General features: G+C 43.6%; 1 protein-coding gene and 1 long non-coding RNA gene across 5 annotated transcripts in view; one reads left to right on the forward strand and one right to left on the reverse strand.

Moving 5' to 3' along the window:
• The window catches only part of LOC137320860 (uncharacterized), a 32,814-nt gene extending 27,749 nt beyond the window's left edge, over positions 1-5,065 (reverse strand). The window contains exon 1 of the long non-coding RNA XR_010962657.1: positions 4,989-5,065. This is a non-coding gene — a long non-coding RNA (uncharacterized lncRNA). The remainder of the gene's footprint in view (positions 1-4,988) is intronic.
• Positions 5,066-5,124: 59 nt separating this feature from the next.
• LOC137320861 (zinc finger FYVE domain-containing protein 16-like) overlaps positions 5,125-22,731 on the forward strand; it is a 79,319-nt gene continuing 61,712 nt past the window's right edge. For all 4 annotated transcript variants that reach the window (XM_067982771.1, XM_067982772.1, XM_067982773.1 and 1 more), the window contains exons 1-4: positions 5,125-5,185; positions 13,004-13,112; positions 18,038-20,361; positions 20,867-20,966. In XM_067982771.1, coding sequence (XP_067838872.1) covers positions 13,043-13,112; positions 18,038-20,361; positions 20,867-20,966 — 2,494 coding nt within the window. In that variant the 5' untranslated portion in view covers positions 5,125-5,185; positions 13,004-13,042. The remainder of the gene's footprint in view (positions 5,186-13,003; positions 13,113-18,037; positions 20,362-20,866; positions 20,967-22,731) is intronic.

Below are 22,731 nucleotides of genomic sequence, written 5' to 3' on the forward strand. Positions count from 1 at the left end.
GCCTGCCTCCCATTCTTCACCCGCCATAAATCTCAGCACATCCAAAACACTGGAGCTCGTATCCTGTCAATTCCTGCTCATCCATCAGCTCTATCCTTGATGACCTACATTGGCTCCTACTCCCCCAACGCATCAAATTTAAAATTCTCATTCTCATGTTTAAATCACTTCACAGCTTTGCCCAACCTCCTACAACCCTACAATCTCCATTTCTCTGACTCTGGCCCTTTGTGTAGTCCCCCTTCCTTTGCCCCACCATTGGCAGCTGTGCCATGAGTTGTCTAGGTCCTATACTCTGGAATTCCCTCCCTAAACCAGGTGGATACAAAAGATCCCATCACACTATTCAAAGAAGAACTGGGGAATTCTCCTGGTGTCCTGGCCAACATTTATCCCTCAACCAACACCTAAAACAGATGATTTGGTCATTTATCTCATTGCTGTTTGTGGGAGCTTGTTGTGCGTAAATTGGCTGCCACGTTTCCTACATTACAAGAGTGACTACACTTAAACAAATACAAATTAGACAAATACTTTGGTTCTGTCTTCACAGAACTTCTCAGAAATGCTAGGGAACCAAGGGATTAGTGAGAGGGAGGAATTAAAGGATATTAGTATTAGTAAAAAAATAGTGCTGGAGAAATTAATGGGACTAAAAGCTGGTAAATCCCCAGGGCCTGATAATCTGCATCCCAGAGTACTAAAACAGATAGCCATGGAAATAGTGGATGCATTGGTTGTCATCTTCCAAAATTCTATAGACTCTGGAACAGTTCCTGCAGATTGGAGGACAGCAAATGTAACCTCACTATTTAAAAAAGGAGGGAGAGAGAAAACAGGGAACTACAGACCGGTTAGCCTAACATCTGTAGTAGGAAAAATGCAAGAGTCTATTATAAAGGATGTGATAATCGGACACTTAGAAAAAATCAACGCGATTAGACAAAGTTAACATGGATTTACGAAAGGGAAATTGTGTTTGATTAACCCACTGGAGTTTTTTGAGGATGTTACTGGTAGAATAGATAAGGGAGCACCAGTGGATGTGGTGTTTTTGGATTTTTAGAAGGCCTTTGATAAAGTCCCACATAAGAGGTTAACGTGCAAAATTAAAGCATATGGGATTGGTGATAATATACTGGCATGGGTTGAAAATTGGTTAACAGACAGGAAACGGAGAGTAGGAATAAATGGGTCTTTTTCGGGGTGGCAGGCAGTGACTAGTGGGGTACCGCAAGGATCAGTGCTTGGGCCCCAGCTATTCACAATATATATCAATGATTTGGATGAGGGAAACAAATGTAATATTTCCAAGTTTGCTGATGACCCAAAACTAAGTGGGATCATGAGTTGTGAGGAGGATGCAAAGAGGCTTCAAGGTGATTTAGAGAAGTTGAGTGAGTGAGCAAATACATGGCAGATGCAGTATAAAGTGGATAAACGTGAAGTTATCCACTTCGGAAGGAAAAACAGAAAGGCAGAGTATTATTTAAATGGTGATAGATTGGGAAATGTTGATGTAAAAAGGGACCTGGGTGTCCTTGTATACCAGTCACTGAGAGCAAACATGCAGGTGCAGCAAGCAGTTAGGAAGGCAAATGGTATGTTTGTCTTCATTGCAATAGGATTTGAGTACAGGAGCAAGGATGTCTTACTGCAGTTATACAGGGCCTTGGTGAGACCACATCTGGAATAATGTGTGCAATTTTGGTCTCCTTACCTAAGATAGGATATATTTGCCATAGAGGGAGGGCAGCGAAGGTTCACCAGACTGATTCCTGGGATGGCAGGACTGTCGTATGAGAGATTGGGTCGACTAGGTCTGTATTCACTCGAGTTTAGAAGAATGAGAGGGGATCAAATTGAAACGTATAAAATTCTGACATGGCTAGACAGACTGGATGCAGGGAGGATGTTCCCCCTGGCTGGGGGTCCAGAACGCGGGGTCACGGTCTCAGGATACGGGGGTAGGACATTTAGGTCTGAGATGAGGAGAAATTTCTTCACTCAGAGGGTGGTGAACCTGTGGAATTCTCTACCACAGAAGGCTGTGGAGGCCAAGTCACTGAATATATTTAAGAAGGAGCTAGATAGATTTCTGGACACAAAAGGCATCAAGGGGTATGGGGAGAGAGCGGGAATATGGTATTGAGATAGAAGATCAGCCACGATCATATTGAATGGCAGAGCAGGCTCAAAGGGCCGAATGGCCTACTCCTGCTCCTATTTTCTATGTTTCTATATAAAGCACGTTGGAAGGTCTTGAGGTCTATATAAATCCAAGTCTTTCTTTTTTAAACCCCTCTACTCAGGACCTCTCCTCCTTTAAGGTCCTCCTTCAAACTCACCTCTGACCAAGCTTTTAACTAATATCTTCTTTGTCTGGGTGTCAATATTGTCTTGATTATACCTCTGTGAAGCACATTGGGACATTTTTCTACGTTAAAGGCGCTATCTAAATGTAAGTTGTTGTCTGTTAAGGAATGACTGGGTTGATGGGAGTGGTTCTTGGACTGAATGGGTTAACTGTTATTGCCTGTCCTGTTATCTGTTTATGGGATGAATGGGTTCCCGGCGCTGCTTTAAGGACGAGAGGTTTAGTGCTGGTGCCGGTTTAAGCGATGATTGGGTTTTTGGTGCCAGTTGAAGTGGCGAGGAATTGCTGGTTTAAGCAGGATGCGGTTGCCAGTGCTATCTTTGTGAGTCATGATGTGGAGATGCCGGTGATGGACTGGGGTTGACAATTGTAAACAATTTTACAACACCAAGTTATAGTCCAGCAATTTTATTTTAAATTCACAAGCTTTCGGAGGCTTCCCCCTTCGTCAGGTGAACGATGTGAAATGAAATCCTCGAAATGAAATCGCATTTATAATTCACAGAACAATGCTTGGTGATAACAGACAGTTTTTTCAACTGCCCGTTGCCAAGGCAATCAGTGTGCAGACAGACAGGTGTTACCTGCCAGGTCTCACAGAATATACAAATCACCAAAAAAAAAAACAGAGATAGAGAGGTAGAAACATAGAAAAGACAGCAACTGACCCGTTATATTAAAAACAGATAACATTTGTTCGCTGGTGGGGTAACGTGTCGCGTGACATGAACCCAAGATCCCGGTTGAGGCCGTCCTCATGGGTGCGGAACTTGGCTATCAATTTCTGCTCGACGATTTTGCGTTGTCGTGTGTCTCGAAGGCCGCCTTGGAGAACGCTTACCCAAAGGTCGGTGGATGAATGTCCATGACTGCTGAAGTGTTCCCCGACTGGGAGGGAACCCTCCTGTTTGGCGATTGTTGCGCGGTGTCCGTTCATCCGTTGTCGCAGCGTCTGCATGGTCTCGCCAATGTACCATGCTCTGGGGCATCCTTTCCTGCAACGTATGAGGTAGACAACGTTGGCCGAGTCACAGGAGTATGAACCATGCACCTGGTGGGTGGTGTCCTCTCGTGTGATGGTGGTATCTGTGTCGATGATCTGGCATGTCTTGCAGAGGTTACCGTGGCAGGGTTGTGTGGTGTCGTGGACGCTGTTCTCTTGAAAGCTATAGACGGGCACCTCAGCACCTCACTCTACCGCAAGCCCACGGACAACCTCACGATGCTCCACTTTTCCAGCTTCCACCCTAACCACGTCAAAGAGGCCATCCCCTATGGACAGGCCCTGCGAATACACAGGGTCTGCTCAGACGAGGAGGAACGCGATGGACACCTACAGATGCTGAAAGACGCCCTAGTAAGAACGGGATATGACGCTCGACTCATCGATCGACAGTTCCGACGGGCCACAGCAAAAAATCGCATAGACCTCCTCAGGAGACTAACACGGGACGCAACCAACAGAGTACCCTTTGTCGTCCAGTACTTCCCCGGAGCGGAGAAACTACGCCATGTTCTCCGCAGCCTTCAACATGTCATCAATGAGGACAAACACCTCGCTATGGCCATCCCCACACCTCCACTACTCGCCTTTAAACAGCCACCCAACCTCAAACAGACCATCGTTCGCAGCAAATTACCTAGCTTTCAAGAGAACAGCGTCCACGACACCACACAACCCTGCCACGGTAACCTCTGCAAGACATGCCAGATCATCGACACAGATACCACCATCACACGAGAGGACACCACCCACCAGGTGCATGGTTCATACTCCTGTGACTCGGCCAACGTTGTCTACCTCATACGTTGCAGGAAAGGATGCCCCAGAGCATGGTACATTGGCGAGACCATGCAGACGCTGCGACAACGGATGAACGGACACCGCGCAACAATCGCCAAACAGGAGGGTTCCCTCCCAGTCGGGGAACACTTCAGCAGTCATGGACATTCATCCACCGACCTTTGGGTAAGCGTTCTCCAAGGCGGCCTTCGAGACACACGACAACGCAAAATCGTCGAGCAGAAATTGATAGCCAAGTTCCGCACCCATGAGGACGGCCTCAACCGGGATCTTGGGTTCATGTCACGCGACACGTTACCCCACCAGCGAACAAATGTTATCTGTTTTTAATATAACGGGTCAGTTGCTGTCTTTTCTATGTTTCTACCTCTCTATCTCTTTTTTTTTGTTTGTAGTTTTTTTTTGGTGATTTGTATATTCTGTGAGACCTGGCAGGTAACACCTGTCTGTCTGCACACTGATTGCCTTGGCAACGGGCAGTTGAAAAAACTGTCTGTACTCACCAAGCATTGTTCTGTGAATTATAAATGCGATTTCATTTCGAGGATTTCATTTCACATCGTTCACCTGACGAAGGGGGAAGCCTCCGAAAGCTTGTGAATTTAAAATAAAATTGCTGGACTATAACTTGGTGTTGTAAAATTGTTTACAATTATCTTTGTGAGAGCAGAGCATTGATCGCGGCTTTAAGCGGTGAGAGGGTTGACTATTACCTGTTTAAGTGGTGAGTGGATCGCGAATGGTGTTGATTTAATCGCTGAGCGAGCAGCCGGCGCCCGCGTAAATGATGACTAGATCGCCGGGTACCTGTTTAATCAATGCTGGTTGAAGGTGAACTCCGTGGCCGAGTGCAGCAGCGGATCCGAGGACCTGTGTGGGCCCAGGCAGCGCAGGGTTTCTATGGTTACCCCTGACCCTGACGCGAGGTCAATGTGAGCTGCGCAGGCGCTTGGTTTCGCTCTGTGTCGGGCCCTGCGGGGAGAAGGAGGCGAAGATCGAACATGGTGAGTGTTGACGGTGAGAGCGCATCGGGCGCGTCTATCAATCAACACCGGGGTTCGACCCGCGGGTCCTGTTGCGGCGAGGGTCGCAACAACGGCATATTTCCCAGGCTCTGGTTAATGGTCTCCGCCGAGCCAGCGGTCGCGTCAACAGGCGGGTTAAAAAAAAATGGGGCCCACGGCCTTCCTCGGCCCAGTGCTGATCCCTGCCCGGCCCCAGAAGCAGCAACACCTGGCTGCAACGAGCAGGAGATTCCGACCCCCGGAAGGATGATGGCGGTTTGAGTTTAATGATGTTTATTCCACACCCGACAGCTGTGCCCCGGTTCCAGCTCCCTGCGGTTCGGTGCAGCTGGACGCTGATGTTTGATGGCAGTTTGGTCGGGGGCGGTATCACACAGCCCCATCCCGTCTCGCTTGATCTCAAGCAGGGACTGGGGAACAGCGAAGGAGCAACAATTTTGGCCTACTGTTCTCTCCCTAACACATTGAACCCAAAGTCCTCGAAATTGTTTATGTATTTGGGTTACTTTGGCTCAAAGATTTTGAATTTTGTTTACGTACAGAGGAAGTGGTGTGTTTACAGACATTATTGTGTGCTAAGTGCTGATAACACGGTCAGCGGGTTTAACTGGTTTTCATTTTCGGCAGTTTTCCAAAGTTGAGGACTCCGTTTTTCAGAGCTGTGCTTTTAGATATTTAGCCAGTTATGAGTTACATTATTCTAGTTGTGAGAGTGCCTGCTCCAGGTTTGTGGTGGAGATTTTCTGCCCTTGCAGTGAGTTCTTGGTCATTGTTGTCATTTAGTATTTTAATAAGGGGTAGTGTGAAATTTTTGAACTGTAAACACCACCCAACAGTGTAACTGTAAGTTTTGACATTCCAAAACATTTGTTTGAAGAGAACATTCTGAACTATTAAAAACACTACAGTGAAGTCTTGTTGGTCACTGGTGCTGGGAACAATTTGAAGTGAAGAATTAAGAGAATCCATAACATTAAAGCATGTCTAATGTAACATTCCCTTCCTCTTCTAAAGACTATTGGTAGAAACCAGGGCGGCATTAAGACTGTGCAAATTGCACAGGGCCCCAAGTGTATACTGTGATAAGTTTGTCTGGAAGAATGTAGGGGCACCGAACCAAACCCTGCAAGGCAAAGGCTGCCGTTGGGCAGAAAAATGTTAAATAAGCATAGTAGTTTACAGTGTGGAAGGAAGCTATTCAGCCCATCATGTCTAGTGGCTTTTTGCTAGACAATCCAAAACTAACCCAACTATCCTGTTCTCCCCATAGCCCTATATCTTCCTTTGCTTCAAATGCTTATCCACTTTTTCCCTCAAAAGATGCAACAGTCTGTCCTTCAGTCACTCCCAGTGTCCTAGGCCCAACCATCTTCAGCTGCTTCATCAATGACCTTCCCTCCATCATCAGGTCAGAAATGGGGATGTTCGCTGATGACTGCACAGTGTTCAGTTCCATTCGCAACCCCTCAGATAATGAAGCAGTCCGAGCCTGCATGCAGCAAGACCTGGACAACATCCAGGCTTGGGCTGATAAGTGGCAAGTAACATTCGCGCCAGATAAGTGCCAGGCAATGACCATCTCCAACAAGAGAGAGTCTAACCACTTCCCCATGACATTCAACGGCATTACCATCGCCGAATCCCCCACCATCAACATCCTGGGGGTCACCATTGACCAGAAACTTAACTGGACCAGCCATATAAATACTGTGGCTACGAGAGCAGGTCAGAGGCTGGGTATTCTGCAGCGAGTGACTCACCTCCTGACTCCCCAAAGCCTTTCCACCATCTACAAGGCACAAGTCAGGAGTGTGATGGAATACTCTCCACTTGCCTGGATGAGTGCAGCTCCAACAACACTCAAGAAGCTCGACACCATCCAAGATAAAGCAGCCCGCTTGATTGGCACCCCATCCACCACCCTAAACATTCACTCCCTTCACCACCGGCGCACTGTGGCTGCAGTGTGTACCATCCACAGGATGCACTGCAGCAACTCGCCAAGGCTTCTTCGACAGCACCTCCCAAACCCGCGACCTCTACCACCTAGAAGGACAAGAGCAGCAGGCGCATGGGAACAACACCACCTGCACGTTCCCCTCCAAGTCACACACCATCCCGACTTGGAAATATATCGCCGTTCCTTCATTGTCGCTGGGTCAAAATCCTGGAACTCCCTAACAGCACTGTGGGAGAACCGTCACCACACGGACTGCAGCGGTTCAAGAAGGCGGCTCACCACCACCTTCTCGAGGGCAACTAGGGATGGGCAATAAATGCCGGCCTTGCCAGTGACGCCCACATCCCGTGAACGAATAAAAAAAAAACATTTCATGCTCCCGACAGTGATCTGCATAAAATAAAATCCCATAGCTCCTCAGTCTCTTAGTGACTGTTTTATATTGGTGACTTACCAGGCAAAGGAAATAGTTTTTCCCTAGTTTTACCCTTTCATAATTTTAGAAACTTCCATTAAATCTCCTTTTGGCCTTTTCCCTTTCAGTGGGAATACTCCCATAGTGATTCCTCGTAACAGTACGAATTAATACAAAAAACTTTGTTAATAATTGCACATAATTGTATAATAGCCTGAGAAAGTTTCAATCCTTTTATCTGGCTATTAACACTTTTCAAAGGACTTTTCCTGCAAACATTTGCAGTAGTCCTGTGCCAGGCAATTTATTTTTTGTCTAATTTCATTTAAATGAAGACAGCTCATCTCATTCTGAAAAAAAAACAGGAAATGCTAGAAACACTCCAGGTCAGGCAGCATCTGTGGAGAGATAAACAGACGGTTAACGTTTCAGGTCGATTAATTTTCATCTCGTTCTGAGGAGTTTACAGGGAATAGGCACATAAACCTTTTTTAGGGCCTTTATCTCCCATCATGTGAGGGGACTAGAACTGGACACAGTATTCTGGATGGGGCATAACCAAGGACATGATGGTGCTCTTTGTTTTATATTGGATCATCCTAGCTGTACATCTTAATATTCTATTTGCTTTGGATATAGCCTCTTGGTACTGACTGTGGACCTTTAGAGACTTGTACACTATAACACCGAGGTCTCTTTCCCTTTCAACAGACTTTATTTCAAATCCTAGAATGGTATACACTTGCTTGACATTAGCCCTACCCATATGCATTACACTATATTTATCAACATTAAATGTCATCCAACAGATGCAGGCCCATTCTCCTTTCATGTCAAGATCAAATTATAATTGTTTCTTCTCAAGAGTTCTGAAACCGCACAGACCTTAATCCACAAACTTGCAGTACCCTTACAGCCTTCATCAAGATCATTGATATAATTCATGAAGATTAACAGCCTTAACACCGATCCCTGCAAGGGTCTCCACTTGTAACTGGTCTCAGTGCATTGGGCTTGGATGTCCAGAACATTTGAGCTGTTGTGTGTAGATTTTTCACCACACTAAAAGCAGATGTGTTGTAAAGCAGATGATGAAACTTGGAACAGCAACTGAAAGGCATTCCCTGGAGGCCAGGTTTGAGAACATGTGTTCCTCAATGTAGGGTTTGATGCCTACTGTGATTGGATTGTAGCAGGGCAAGCTGCTACTGCTGAATCATAGAATCTTACAGCACAGAAGGAGGCCATTCATGCCTGTCAAGTGTGGTCCCCAGAATTGGACACAATACTCCAGCTGAGGCCTAACCAGTGATTTATAATGATTTAGCATAACTTATAAAGGTTCAGCATATTTGACTGGTGGAACCATTCTTAAGGATCAACAAGGTCATCTATGTGCGGAACCACAAGAGATCGGTGCGATCCTGAATGAATATTTCACATCGGTATTTACGGTTGAGAAAGGCATGGATGTTAGGGAACTTGGGGAAATAAATAGTGATGTCTTGAGTGTACATATTACAGAGAGGGAGGTGCTGGAAGTCTTAACGCGCATCAAGGTAGATAAATCTCCGGGACCTGATGAAATGTATCCCAGGATGTTATGGGAGGTTAGGGAGGAGATTGTGGGTCCCCTAGCAGAGATATTTGAATCATCCACCGCTACAGGTGAGGTGCCTGAAGATTGGAGGGTAGCAAAGGTTGTGCCTTTGTTTAAGAAGGGCGGCAGGGAAAAGCCTGGGAACTACAGACCGGTGAGCCTGACATCTGTAGTGGGTAAGTTGTTAGAGGGTATTCTGAGGGACAGGATCTACAGGCATTTGGAGAGGCAGGGACTAATTAGGAACAGTCAGCATGGTTTTGTGAGAGGAAAATCATGTCTCACGAATTTGATTGAGTTTTTTGAAGGGGTAACCAAGAAGATAGATGAGGGCTGTGCAGTGGACGTGGTCTACATGGACTTCAGCAAAGCCTTTGACAAGGTACCGCATGGTAGGTTGTTACATAAGGTTAAATCTCATGGGATCCAAGGTGAGGTAGCCAATTGGATACAAAATTGGCTTGACGACAGAAGACAGAGGGTGGTTGTAGAGGGTTGTTTTTCAAACTGGATGCCTGTGTCCAGCGGTGTGCCTCAGGGATCGGTGCTGGGTCTGCTGTTATTTGTTATTTATATTAATGATTTGGATGAGAATTTAGGAGGCATGGTTAGTAAGTTTGTAGATGACACCAAGATTGGTGGCATTGTGGACAGTGAAGAAGGTTATCTAGGATTGCAACGGGATCTTGATAAATTGGTCCAGTGGGCCGATGAATGGCAGATGGAGTTTAATTTAGATAAATGTGAGGTGATGCATTTTGGTAGATCGAATCGGGCCAGGACCTACTCCGTTAATGGTAGGGCGTTGGGGAGAGTTATAGAACAAAGAGATCTAGGAGTACAGGTTCATAGCTCCTTGAAAGTGGAGTCACAGGTGGATAGGGTGGTGAAGAAGGCATTCGGCATGCTTGGTTTCATTGGTCAGAACATTGAATGCAGGAGTTGGGATGTCTTGTTGAAGTTGTACAGGGCATTGGTGAGGCCACACTTGGAGTACTGTGTACAGTTCTGGTCACCCTATTATAGAAAGGATATTATTAAACTAGACAGAGTGCAGAAAAGATTTACTAGGATGCTACCGGGACTTGATGGTTTGACTTATAGGGAGAGGTTAGACAGACTGGGACTTTTTTCCCTGGAGAGTAGGAGGTTAAGGGGTGATCTTATAGAAGTCTATAAAATAATGAGGGGCATAGATAAGGTCGATAGTCAAAATCTTTTCCCAAAGGTAGGGGAGTCTATAACGAGGGGGCATAGATTTAAGGTGAGAGGGGAGAGATACAAAAGGGTCCAGAGGGGCAATTTTTTCACTCAAAGGGTAGTGAGTGTCTGGAACGAGCTGCCAGAGGCAGTAGTAGAGGCGGGTACAATTTTGTCTTTTAAAAAGCATTTGGACAGTTACATGGGTAAGATGGGTATAGAGGGATATGGGCCAAGTGCAGGAAATTGGGACTAGCTTAGTGGTATAAACTGGGCGACATGGACATGTTGGGCCGAAGGGCCTGTTTCCATGTTGTAACTTCTATGATTCTATTGGAGTATGGTGTGTGCCTGTATTGTGGTTGGGAGAATGGTGATGGTGGATTGGCACTTTTTATGTTGAGTTGTGCTGCTCACCATGCAGCTTGTGGTAACTGTCTGTCTACCCAGGGCTTGAATCTGCTTGTCAGTAGTCTGATCAACAAATGACAACTGGGGAGAAGTGGTTAGTTGGGTCTCTGGGACTAAGTTGGCTCGAAGTTGACACACTTGGCAATGGAACACTGGCACCTTCAACCCTCTGGTACATGATAACTCAATCTTGAGCCAGGTAGGTCTGCAATACTTGAAGGAACTATTGATGATTGACCACCCAGTCTTGTTCATTAATAGGACTTGGAGGGATATACCTGTCACTGCTCTGTCGTTCTTTCCATTTGGCCTCAGATAACCCTGCACGCCAATGCCCCAATGCGTCGAGTGGTTCTGGTTGGACAAACAGGAACCTTAACTATGCTCTCTGCTAATAAGTTCCACTGTTTTAGCTGGTTAAACTCTAGCAGTGCACCTACATTTACCCAAGGATGCCTATGCCTTTGTTCTCGTCAGCTTGCACCTAAACTCTTTGGACTTGGATTAGTGGGGTATGTTGCCCTGTGGAGAGAATGAGCATTGCATATCTGCCAATCAAACTCTGCCTGTGTGGATTTCTCACCAGTTTGGTTTGCAAACTCTGAAGTAGCTGATGTGGTACAACTGGTTAATAAAACAAAATCTTTACTGGTGGGAAAGGTGCTGTGGTCACCAGCACTACATACAGGTTCTGTCCACTGGTACTCTCTGTAGTAATCTGATCATTTCCTTGTTCCATTTAGATAAAGTATATGACCCGTCCTGATTTTTTCCATTTTCTAGAGCATCCTTGTTTAAATAAACTTCAACTTTTTTCCCTTTAATGACCAGATGTACACAGGTGATCAAATGCTCCATGGAGCACAAAGGTTGCTGCAGCTTAGAAACCGGGAAATCTCAACCGTGGAAAGTAACTGATGAGTTGATAAATGAATGTGTGGAATACTCTTGAATCTTGCTTAATTATATTTCCAAAATGGCAGCAATGTTAGGAAGAAGCCATGTCAGATTTTTTAAAAAATGGGTTTCTTTAAAAGAAATGAGGAAAGTTGTGAACATAAAATTACAAAGTCAATTATTTTAACTGCAGTGTGTAGCTGCTGCCTTTTCTAAAGCAATGATGTGGAGATGCCGGTGATGGACTGGGGTTGACAATTGTAAACAATTTTACAACACCAAGTTATAGTCCAACAAATTTATTTTAAATTCCACATGCTTTCGGAGGCTTCCTCCTTCGTCAGGTGAACGGTGTGGAAATTGAATACATTTTTTGTGACTTGATATTGGGACTGTAGGACATCTTCCTGTGTATCCTTTAGAATCTGCACAAGATAGTATTTATTTGGACAATCTACCTATTGAGCTGTTTAAAATGTCTTGCTTTCCACCCCATCCTCTTCTTTCCACTACAAAAAATAGTCAGTAGCTGCTGCCCTTTTACCAAATGCCGATACTGTATTGAAAGCGTTTGTTCGTACTTTATGTATTTGCTGTACTGACAAGTATGTAAGCTATTAGTTTTGTTCACTCCTTGTTTCATCTTTTTGAGAGAATGGACAGTATTGTTTTCTCCATTTTCCAATTTTTAGCAATGTTTATTCTATTCAAAATTAGTTCTTGGTTTTATACATTGTTCATTCATCCTTGATTTACACTTACCTGCTATTCAACAGATGTTTTTTGATAGAGTTCCCTTTTTTGTTAAAGTTCAGCTTTTTGCTTGTTTTTGAGTTTCTTAAATGATCTGCAGCAGTTACAGTGGAATTAATCTTATTAGTGACCATATTCATTTGAATAATTAGCACAGATTATTGGCAGGAGTTTGGTTAAACATTTCTTGAGTGCCCTCTTTCCTCCTTCCCTCTGGTCCCCTTAAATGGTCTGTTTTTAAGTTTGCTGCATGGTTAATATGGCAGTGCACAGAAAATGCATGATATAGTTGTCATACATTTTTTTCCAATTTTCTTGAAGACTATTGCTTTTGAGTTGCTTTGATGTATGCATACTTGTTCTTGTGAGATAAATCAGTGAATTGTATTAGTTTTGTCTGTCAATATGGTCTGTGGGCTTGACCATTTCTTTTGGGGAGGATCATGGGAATGCAGAGGCTGAAGGGAATGTGACATTTGATGACTTTACACCTTAACCAGCACCGGATAAAAGAATGGAATCCTTTTTTTTAAAAAAACTGTGTTCTGTTCATTCTTACAGGAGCAAGGAGGCTCGACACATGAGTTATAAGTACCCAGAATGGACAACTACTTTAAATCAGCAGTTTGTGACTTGGATAAATTACTTGATGAATTTGAGCAAAATCCAGGTTGGTTTTATTTTTTTTCCTTTTAAGACATGAAGGGCCGGCTTTAGCTGTAAAAGTAACGGTGAGGCTAGCAGCATTCACCGTTACTTATGTGCAAATCGAACAGTAACTTCCTTTGACTGCGCATGCGCGGTTAAACGTGGAAATTGGGAAGTTGCTGTTAGAAATGTGATGCTTCTCCAAAAGCTGAGCGAAAACGGCATCTCGCCAGCTGGCTCACCATTAAAATGAATTGAACGCCGTGAAATTTCTGCTCTGATATTGTAGATACGGACTAAAGTTGCCAAAAAAAATTAAGGCTTGTCCATTCCAATGTAGTCATGATGTGGAGATGCCGGTGATGGACTGGGGTTGACAATTGTAAACAATTTTACAACACCAAGTTATAGTCCAGCAATTTTATTTTAAATTCACAAGCTTTCGGAGATTTTCTCCTTCCTCAGGCAAATGTTTCAAGATCTCCTTGAAGCCTACGCATTTATACATATTGAACAATAATACATGGTGTTTACAGACTGCCCCTGCAACTGCCCGTTGCCAAGGCAATCACCGTGTTCAGACAGAGAGGTGTTACCTGCAGAACCTCCGAATACACATTCAACAAAAAAACAAACAGGGAAAAAAAACAGGAAAAAAAAACACAGAGAGAGGCAGAAACATCCGGAAGGCAGAGAGAGCCAGCAAATGACCCATTATATTAAAAACAGATAACATTTGTTCGCTGGTGGGGTAACGTGTAGCGTGACATGAACCCAAGATCCCGGTTGAGGCCGTCCTCATGGGTGCGGAACTTGGCTATCAATTTCTGCTCGACGATTTTGCGTTGTCGTGTGTCTCGAAGGCCGCCTTGGAGTACGCTTACCCGAAGGTCGGTGGATGAATGTCCATGACTGCTGAAGTGTTCCCCGACTGGGAGGGAACCCTCCTGTTTGGCGATTGTTGCGCGGTGTCCGTTCATCCGTTGTCGCAGCGTCTGCATGGTCTCGCCAATGTACCATGCTCTGGGGCATCCTTTCCTGCAACGTATGAGGTAGACAACGTTGGCTGAGTCACAGGAGTATGAACCATGCACCTGGTGGGTGCTGTCATCTCGTGTGATGGTGGTATCTGTGTCGATGATCTGGCATGTCTTGCAGAGGTTACCGTGGCAGGGTTGTGTGGCGTCGTGGACGCTGTTCTCTTGAAAGCTAGGTAGTTTGCTGCGAACGATGGTCTGTTTGAGGTTGGGTGGCTGTTTAAAGGCGAGTAGTGGAGGTGTGGGGATGGCCATAGCGAGGTGTTTGTCCTCATTGATGACATGTTGAAGGCTGCGGAGAACATGGCGTACTTCCGGTACTGCGGAGAACATGCCGTACTTCCAGTACTTCCCCGGAGCGGAGAAACTACGCCATGTTCTCCGCAGCCTTCAACATGTCATCAATGAGGACAAACACCTCGCTATGGCCATCCCCACACCTCCACTACTCGCCTTTAAACAGCCACCCAACCTCAAACAGACCATCGTTCGCAGCAAACTACCTAGCTTTCAAGAGAACAGCGTCCACGACGCCACACAACCCTGCCACGGTAACCTCTGCAAGACATGCCAGATCATCGACACAGATACCACCATCACACGAGATGACACCACCCACCAGGTGCATGGTTCATACTCCTGTGACTCAGCCAACGTTGTCTACCTCATACGTTGCAGGAAAGGATGCCCCAGAGCATGGTACATTGGCGAGACCATGCAGACGCTGCGACAACGGATGAACGGACACCGCGCAACAATCGCCAAACAGGAGGGTTCCCTCCCAGTCGGGGAACACTTCAGCAGTCATGGACATTCATCCACCGACCTTCGGGTAAGCGTACTCCAAGGCGGCCTTCGAGACACACGACAACGCAAAATCGTCGAGCAGAAATTGATAGCCAAGTTCCGCACCCATGAGGACGGCCTCAACCGGGATCTTGGGTTCATGTCACGCTACACGTTACCCCACCAGCGAACAAATGTTATCTGTTTTTAATATAATGGGTCATTTGCTGGCTCTCTCTGCCTTCCGGATGTTTCTGCCTCTCTCTGTGTTTTTTTTTCCTGTTTTTTTTCCCTGTTTGTTTTTTTGTTGAATGTGTATTCGGAGGTTCTGCAGGTAACACCTCTCTGTCTGAACACGGTGATTGCCTTGGCAACGGGCAGTTGCAGGGGCAGTCTGTAAACACCATGTATTATTGTTCAATATGTATAAATGCGTAGGCTTCAAGGAGATCTTGAAACATTTGCCTGAGGAAGGAGAAAATCTCCGAAAGCTTGTGAATTTAAAATAAAATTGCTGGACTATAACTTGGTGTTGTAAAATTGTTTACATTCCAATGTAAGTACCCTTTTAACTGTGTGGTAACTCTTAATTACTGCCAAACAACCACTCTGGCACTGAAAATTATCTTTTACAAGTCTCATTCCTTCAGCTTTTAATTATTGTTGGACATTTAAAATTAAATAATGTTTTTTTTTGCTTTTTCTTTGTCTCTTTTATCTCTCTCAATTTAATCTTTCACACCCTCTCTTTATTTTGCTTACTGCACCTGATTTGACATTGAATTCACTATTCAAACTTACACTTCCTGGTTCTGACTGTGCTGTTGCTAATGATTCTTCAATCTGATTGGTTAAGAAGATACACAGTTGCTTGCCCTGTTCACACAAGTCTCAGATGCCCTGTAGAGGGCGCCATGTCGTTTGGCTGTCTTGTTGACAGTAACTTGCCTGGCAAAATCTCATAGCAAGTCTGTGGATAAGTGCAAGTCTAACAAACGGCTGGTGCCACTCGAGCAAAGCCCAGTCCGAAACCCTTAATCTTTTATTTCTTTCCCTTCAGCTCTTGTACCTGAGAGGGTGGGCAGCCTGCCTCGGCCCTACGTTCCTCTGATGCTTTGAGTTGTGAAAAAGCAGCCCAGAGATGTAATTTTGAAGTTTCCCCCCCCCCCCCCCCCCCCCACCCATAGTGTTGGTGTTTGCCATCTGTTTTGACACTTCCTCACAGTCGTATTGCAGAGGTCAAGAATTTGGGTGGGGGTGAGCGAGAACGAGCTGTTTAATGAGATTAGATGTCTGTGTTCTACCTCTTCACAGTTTTTCCCCTTTGCAAACTTGCCCACAAATTTGAAGAACATTTGTGCTTAATGATGAACTTTATGATGTTTTATGCCCATGTGCACATTAAATGCGCCCAGACCAGATATACCATGGACTGAGTGCAATGTAAAGCTCACTTCACTGCTCAGTCGCATTTAATTTTGCACCCTATGAGCCATCAAATTGACTACATCCATTCCATCATTCTTTATTGGGCTTGACCTGGCATACCTGCTCCATGCCCTAGCCGAGCAGGCGGAAGAAAACGTCTGCCAATAGCCCTCTAATTAGTGGCTGAAGAGTATGTGAAGATGAATGACTGGCTAGGAAGGGTGAAAATGGATGCTTCCTTTTTCTTTTTCCCCATTCCTCCAAGTCCCTTGTGAGGAAGTGCTTGGCCTCAGCTCAGCGCCTTTCCCTATCAGCATGATCATATGGCTGTTCAATGGCTTGAGCGACCTGCAATGTGTGTTTATCTTCTACCCAACATCTCCTTACTAGTTAACACACTTTATGCCATTACTCATTTTTGTTACTTTATACAATGTAGTATAAAGCATGGAAAGTGAATTTTATTTTTACTTCCCCTTAACCATCCAATCTTGAGGCTGGTTGTCCAGTACCACACTAGTTTGGTATGTGTAAGCCTGACAATTTGTTCTTAACTATACAATAATTCACTTCAATTATGTATTCTGTGGTATTTTTTTTATTTGTTAAAAATTAAGAACAAGCACATGTAAAAACCTTATTTAGCATTTGGTAGGCCCATTTACTAATGGTGATTATTTATTTCCCTAGAGTTCAGCAATTCCATTTTGGTACAATATTTTGTGATTTATAGAATGCTTACAGCACAGAAGGAGGCCATTCGGCCCGTTGAGCCCATATCAGTTCTCTGCCAGAGCAATTTAGCTAGTCCCTTTCCCCGTAGCTTTGCAATTTTTTTTCCCTTCAAGTACTTATCCAATCCCCTTTTGAAAGCCATGATTGAATCTGCCTCCACCACCCTTTCAGGCAGTGCATTCCAGATCATAACCACTCGCTGCGTAAAAAGTTTTTCCTCATGTTGCCTTTGGTTCTTTTGCCAATCATCTTAAATCTGTGTCCTCTGGTTCTCGACCCTTCCGCCAATGGGAACAGTTTCTCTTTATCTACTCTGTCTGGACCCCTCATGATTTTGAATACCTCTATCAAATTTCCTGTCAACCATCTCTGCTCTAAGAACAACCCCAGCTTTCCCACGCTATCCACGTAACTGAAGTCCTTGGAACCGTTCGAGTAAATCTTTTCTGTGCCCTCTCCAAGACTTTCACATCCTTCCTAAAGTGTGGTGCCCAGAATTGGACTCAATGCTCCAGTTGTGACTGAACCAGGATATGGGCCAAAGTCAGGTATATGGAGCTAGATCACAGATCAGCCATGATCTTATCAAATGGCGGAGCAGGCACGAGGGGCTGAATGGCCTACTCATGTTCCCATGTTAACCAGTGTTTTATAAAGGTTCATCATAACTTCCTTGCTTTTGTACTCTATGCCTCTATTTATAAAGCCCAGGATTCTGTATGCTTTTTTAACCGCTTTCTCAACCTGCCCTGCCATCTTCAACGATTTGTGCACGATTAAAAATAAAAATTATTAAAAACTATTTAATATGATTAAAAATAAAATGCCCAAATTACAAATCTACATATTCAGGTGCCGCAATTAATAATACATGTTTTGTAAGTTTCCCCATTGTTAATTTTGCACTTTATGTAATTTGATGTAATTTAAATTCTTGGATTTTGTCCTGTTTTTTTAAAAGATGAAAATGATTTTTACAAGACTGCTGTAGGAGGGCCCATATGTTCAGACTATCCGTCTCTTCACTCAAACTCAAAATACTTAACAGACTTGCCTGCAGCCACTGCACAGACTACAGCCGACACACTCTCCTTTGATGGTTCTGATATTCAGCTTGGATCAGATTCATTGTTGTCATGTAATGCTGACCCTAGAGTAACTTTAGAATTGCCACAATCACAGAAAACTCTAACAGGGTTAGACTTGCTATCTACTGTTGATAGCAGAGCATCTGGCGATACAAAGCAGTTCAGTGACAACAGAGGCAGTGGACCCATCTGTGACTTAATTAGTGACACAGAAAGTGTGACGCACGAAACAAATGGTCACGAGGTTGATGATGAACCAGAAATTAAACCCATTGAGAACCAGTCCAGCGGCTCACTGCTGATAGACTTTAACCAGTCCTCTCCACCAGTCCATACTGGAGAATTGGAATGTTCAGGAGGAGGGAGTTTGGGAATTACAAGCCTGTTGGAGTTGGATATATCTTTTCATAATAGTACAGAATTTGAGCCACAGCATTCAGGACATTTTAATGCGGGAATAAGGAACCAGGAATATCCAATCCAGCACGAGAATCCCGATGAACTCAAAGATGTTGAACCTAAAAAGGAAGAGGAGCATTTAGAAAAATTCTCTCACTCTGAACAAAGTGAAGAGTTGTCAGTTGTTTCAAAGCAAACCAAAGAGATCAGTTCTGAAATTGAAGACACTATTGGACACCGTGATAGCATCAACAAAAGACTAGAGCATCCTGGCAATGTAAAGTTGGCAGTGTGTACAAATTTGAACAAGATAACCGCTGTTGCATCCTGTGAGTCAGAGGATGTTGAAACTGGATTAGAGGTTGAAAAGGAACTTTTAAAAGTAAGATACACGTGTAATGCTGGATTAACAAAAAGTGCTAATAAGATAGGTCATGTCAATAATTCTACCAAGTCTGATGATTCTTTGTTGAATCCACTTCCTGGAGCAGACTCCACAATAAACTCAGATCCAGAGCGAGATTCACAGGCCAACCCACCTGAAAAAGAATATAATGATACTGTAGATTGTGACTCGGCCACGTGCATAATTAAAGATTCTGTTAAATTGAACTCCAAATCACATGATCAAGATATGTCTCTTGTGGATGATGCCAATCAGAATTTGGAGCAAAATGGTGAAATCTCTTCAGAGGAACATATATATTTTGAAGATGAAGAGAAGACTGAAGAAAAGGATGAAATATATCCTAATGCAGAGTGGATTCAACAGGAAAGAACTTTGGTACCTTCAGATACTGTTGCAGAAACTATAGCTAAACCACTTGAAGAGGTATTGAATAATGTAAGTGACATGGAAGCAATGTCGACTTATAAAGAATTTACAGCTGAGTTTTCTTTTGTTAATGACATCCATAAAGATAGATTTGATGATATAAATGATGTATTGGTTAGTGATTCTGAGCTTGATGCGTTCTTAATGGAGCAAAGTGATCCGAACAGTTTAAGAGAATCTGTAGTAGGTCCTTCAGTTAATGGCTTTTCAGAGCCTACTACAGGTCAAACTGGTTTGCTCAAGACAGATGGTTCTCTAAATCTTTCTGAAGGTATTGTGGCTGTTGGTATAAGACATGATCCTTGGGAACAGGATACTCCTAAATCAACTGAGCATGAAAAAGGGAGGTTGACATCAAATATTGAAAGCACTTCCTCCCCAACAGAAAATGGTTCAATAAACCCTGCTGTAACTGATGTGCTGTTTGGGATAACCCAAAAAACAGACACAACCAAAAATAGTCAGACATTGTCCTCCACTGACACTGATCAAATAGCCAACTATACCCGCAACAATCAAATTAACTTTGGAGGTGCTAGACCCAAACTCCTTAATCCTCAAACAAGAATTACACCAAATAGAGATCTGACTGATTTAGTTACTGATAATTCTGAGGATGTTGCTGGCAGCTTAGACCAGTGTACAGTGTATATTGATACAAAAGGTGCTGTTTCTGAAACCGTCCAAAGCCCATTCATTTCAAGCTCCACTGGTAATTACGGCACTAGTACAGAAGATCAGACACAAGTGTTTGGTCCGTCGTATGATTCCATTACATATGATGATTATGTAGGAAATACAGCTGATGATATTGGTGTAGCTGAACAATTCATCAAAGAAGCAGCTATACTCGGACAGAACCAGCCACAGTGGATTCCAGATTCTGAAGCTCCAAACTGTGCAAACTGCCAAGCAAGGTTTACTTTCACAAAAAGGAGACATCACTGCAGAGCATGTGGAAAAGTGAGTATCGTGTGTCAATTTATTCAATGGAAAGAACTTCTTTGTTTTCAAATTTACCGTCCTCCCCCTCCCCAATAAAATCCTTGGATTTAAAAATGGTTCCTAGCTAGTATGTATTTTCACTTGAAAATTGATAGTCCTGCCAGTCCATGTGGTTTTCCTGAAATGATACATTTTTGAATTTCATCAGATTTTGTTCTATACACTCCCTTCAGCTATTCATATTTTTCATTTTACCACTGAAAGAGATTGTGAAAGTGTACCAGAGTTTTTTGTGTAGTAAATTTTGTCTCTTCTCCACCCCTACCAATCTTTTCCTTTTACTACTTTCTATTATAACCTGAAGTTGAAGATCGACGTTGAATGTAGTAATTGAGTTCCCTGTGTTGGAGTCTACTACACTTGTTAGTTTTGTATGTCTTAAAAGTGCCAAACAACTAATGTGATTCTTTGTTTTGTTGTACTACTTGTGTTAACAATGGCACTGATGCAGTCATTTTTCTAGGTTTTCTGTGCTGCCTGTTGTAATCAAAAGTGTAAACTGAAGTATTTGGAAAACAAGGAAGCTCGTGTGTGTGTTGTCTGCTATGGTACCATGCAGAAAGGTAAGTGATTTAAGTGGCTATAAATTTGGCCTCATTTTAATATCTCTTCACAATGTTAAACAGTTAACCATTATTTACAAGAATGCTTTTATTGTATTGAATAGCTTCCTTCCTTCTACGGGGAAAATCACTTTGTGAGGGAGAAAAAGAACATTTTCAAAGCCTCCCTCCCCAAACATAATTTTTTTTTAAAAACCCTTGGAAGTGGGAAATCACGAGATGTTTCTACTGAAGTACTCAGGGAGCAGCCTCAGGAGATTTTTTTAAAAAAACCAATAAGCATGATTAAACTAACTGGTTCCCCTTCTTGGTGTCCTTGAATTGAGTAGGACTCCTATTTCGGGTGTTCCCACATGAGTCATGGGCTCGGTACTGGTAGGATATTAAATGTGATTGATATTTGACTTGTACTGTAGATATACCTTCCTTACATCATTGGCCTCTACTCCAAAGGGTGACATTGTTCAATAGGCCAGGGTTCTTGGTCCTGATGACTGACGCTTGTTGAAATGTGCATGTGTGGACATCAGGTAAGTGCAAGATCAGGATGAACCGAGATCTCTCTCTTGGTCAAATAGGTTGCCAACGCCAACTAACTTGGCTTATTTCATGAAGAATAACTAATTAGGAGATGTAGTGACACTTACCTGGCTATTGAACCTTCTGCAACAGTGGTGCCTTCAGGAGGGGAGAAAAGGGGAGACGATTGACCAAAAAAAATTACACTGTTCAAGCATTGTGACATCACAACTTGAAATAGGTTCTGAGCTGTTCATTTTGCAAACAGTAGAGCTAGCATAGCACTAATCCACCAGCGGATTACAACTTTTGAAAGATCTCTATGGAAACCCCTCTCAGGATGGTAAAGGGACAATTCTGACTTCTATGTGAAGGAAATGGTCAACTTGTGAGAAGTTTTAATAGGTTACACAAACAAAGGTGTTTTTGAGATTTAAGATATGAAGTCAATGGCTGTGCATAAGTGTGTTTTGTGGTTTGATACGTGGTCAGTGCTGTTAGTTGATCTTGACCAGGATGATTGTGGGATGTTACATTTTAGCATGTTCCTGGCACAGAAATAGGAAAATTGGGCAAGATTCCACCTAATTACTATCCGCTGACAGGAAAGTATGTATGGATTTTGGGGAACAGGCTTCTGCTCCATACAAGTGTGCCAGCCAACTGTGCTAAACAAGGTTCCACTGAAAACTAATGCAGTGCTGCTGGCAATGGTTGAGATTGCATAGTTTTGTGCCTTCCACCCATACAGCGGTTGAAAAGCAGAGCAGCTGATGAGCATGAACAGATCTGCCACAGAGATTTATGCTGGCTATAGTTTTCACTTCTGTTTTTTTTAAAAAGCTTCAGATGTTTATCTAAAATGAGTTTTTAAAATAAATGTTCGAGTGCAGTGCTGCTGGTGTGATACTGCAAAATTGTGGTCTCTTATGTTTAACTACTTGAAGGGGAAAAAGTTGCAGGGCTGTGGGGAAAACAAAGAGCTGGGATAAAAGGGTCATTTTTAAAATGGCAATCTGTAACTAGCGGGGTGCCGCAGGGATCAGTGCTGGGGCCTCAACTATTTACAATATATATCAATGACTTGGATGAAGGAACAGAGTGTATTGCGGTCACATTTGCTAATGATACAAAGATAGGTGGAAAAGCCAGATGCGAGGACACCACAAAGTGTCTGCAAAGGGATATTGACAGGTTAAGCGAATGGGCAAAAATTTGGCAGATGGAATATAATGTGGGAAAATGT

Source organism: Heptranchias perlo, chromosome 4 (genome assembly GCF_035084215.1).
Source record: "Heptranchias perlo isolate sHepPer1 chromosome 4, sHepPer1.hap1, whole genome shotgun sequence".
Taxonomy (NCBI): Eukaryota; Metazoa; Chordata; class Chondrichthyes; order Hexanchiformes; family Hexanchidae; genus Heptranchias; species Heptranchias perlo.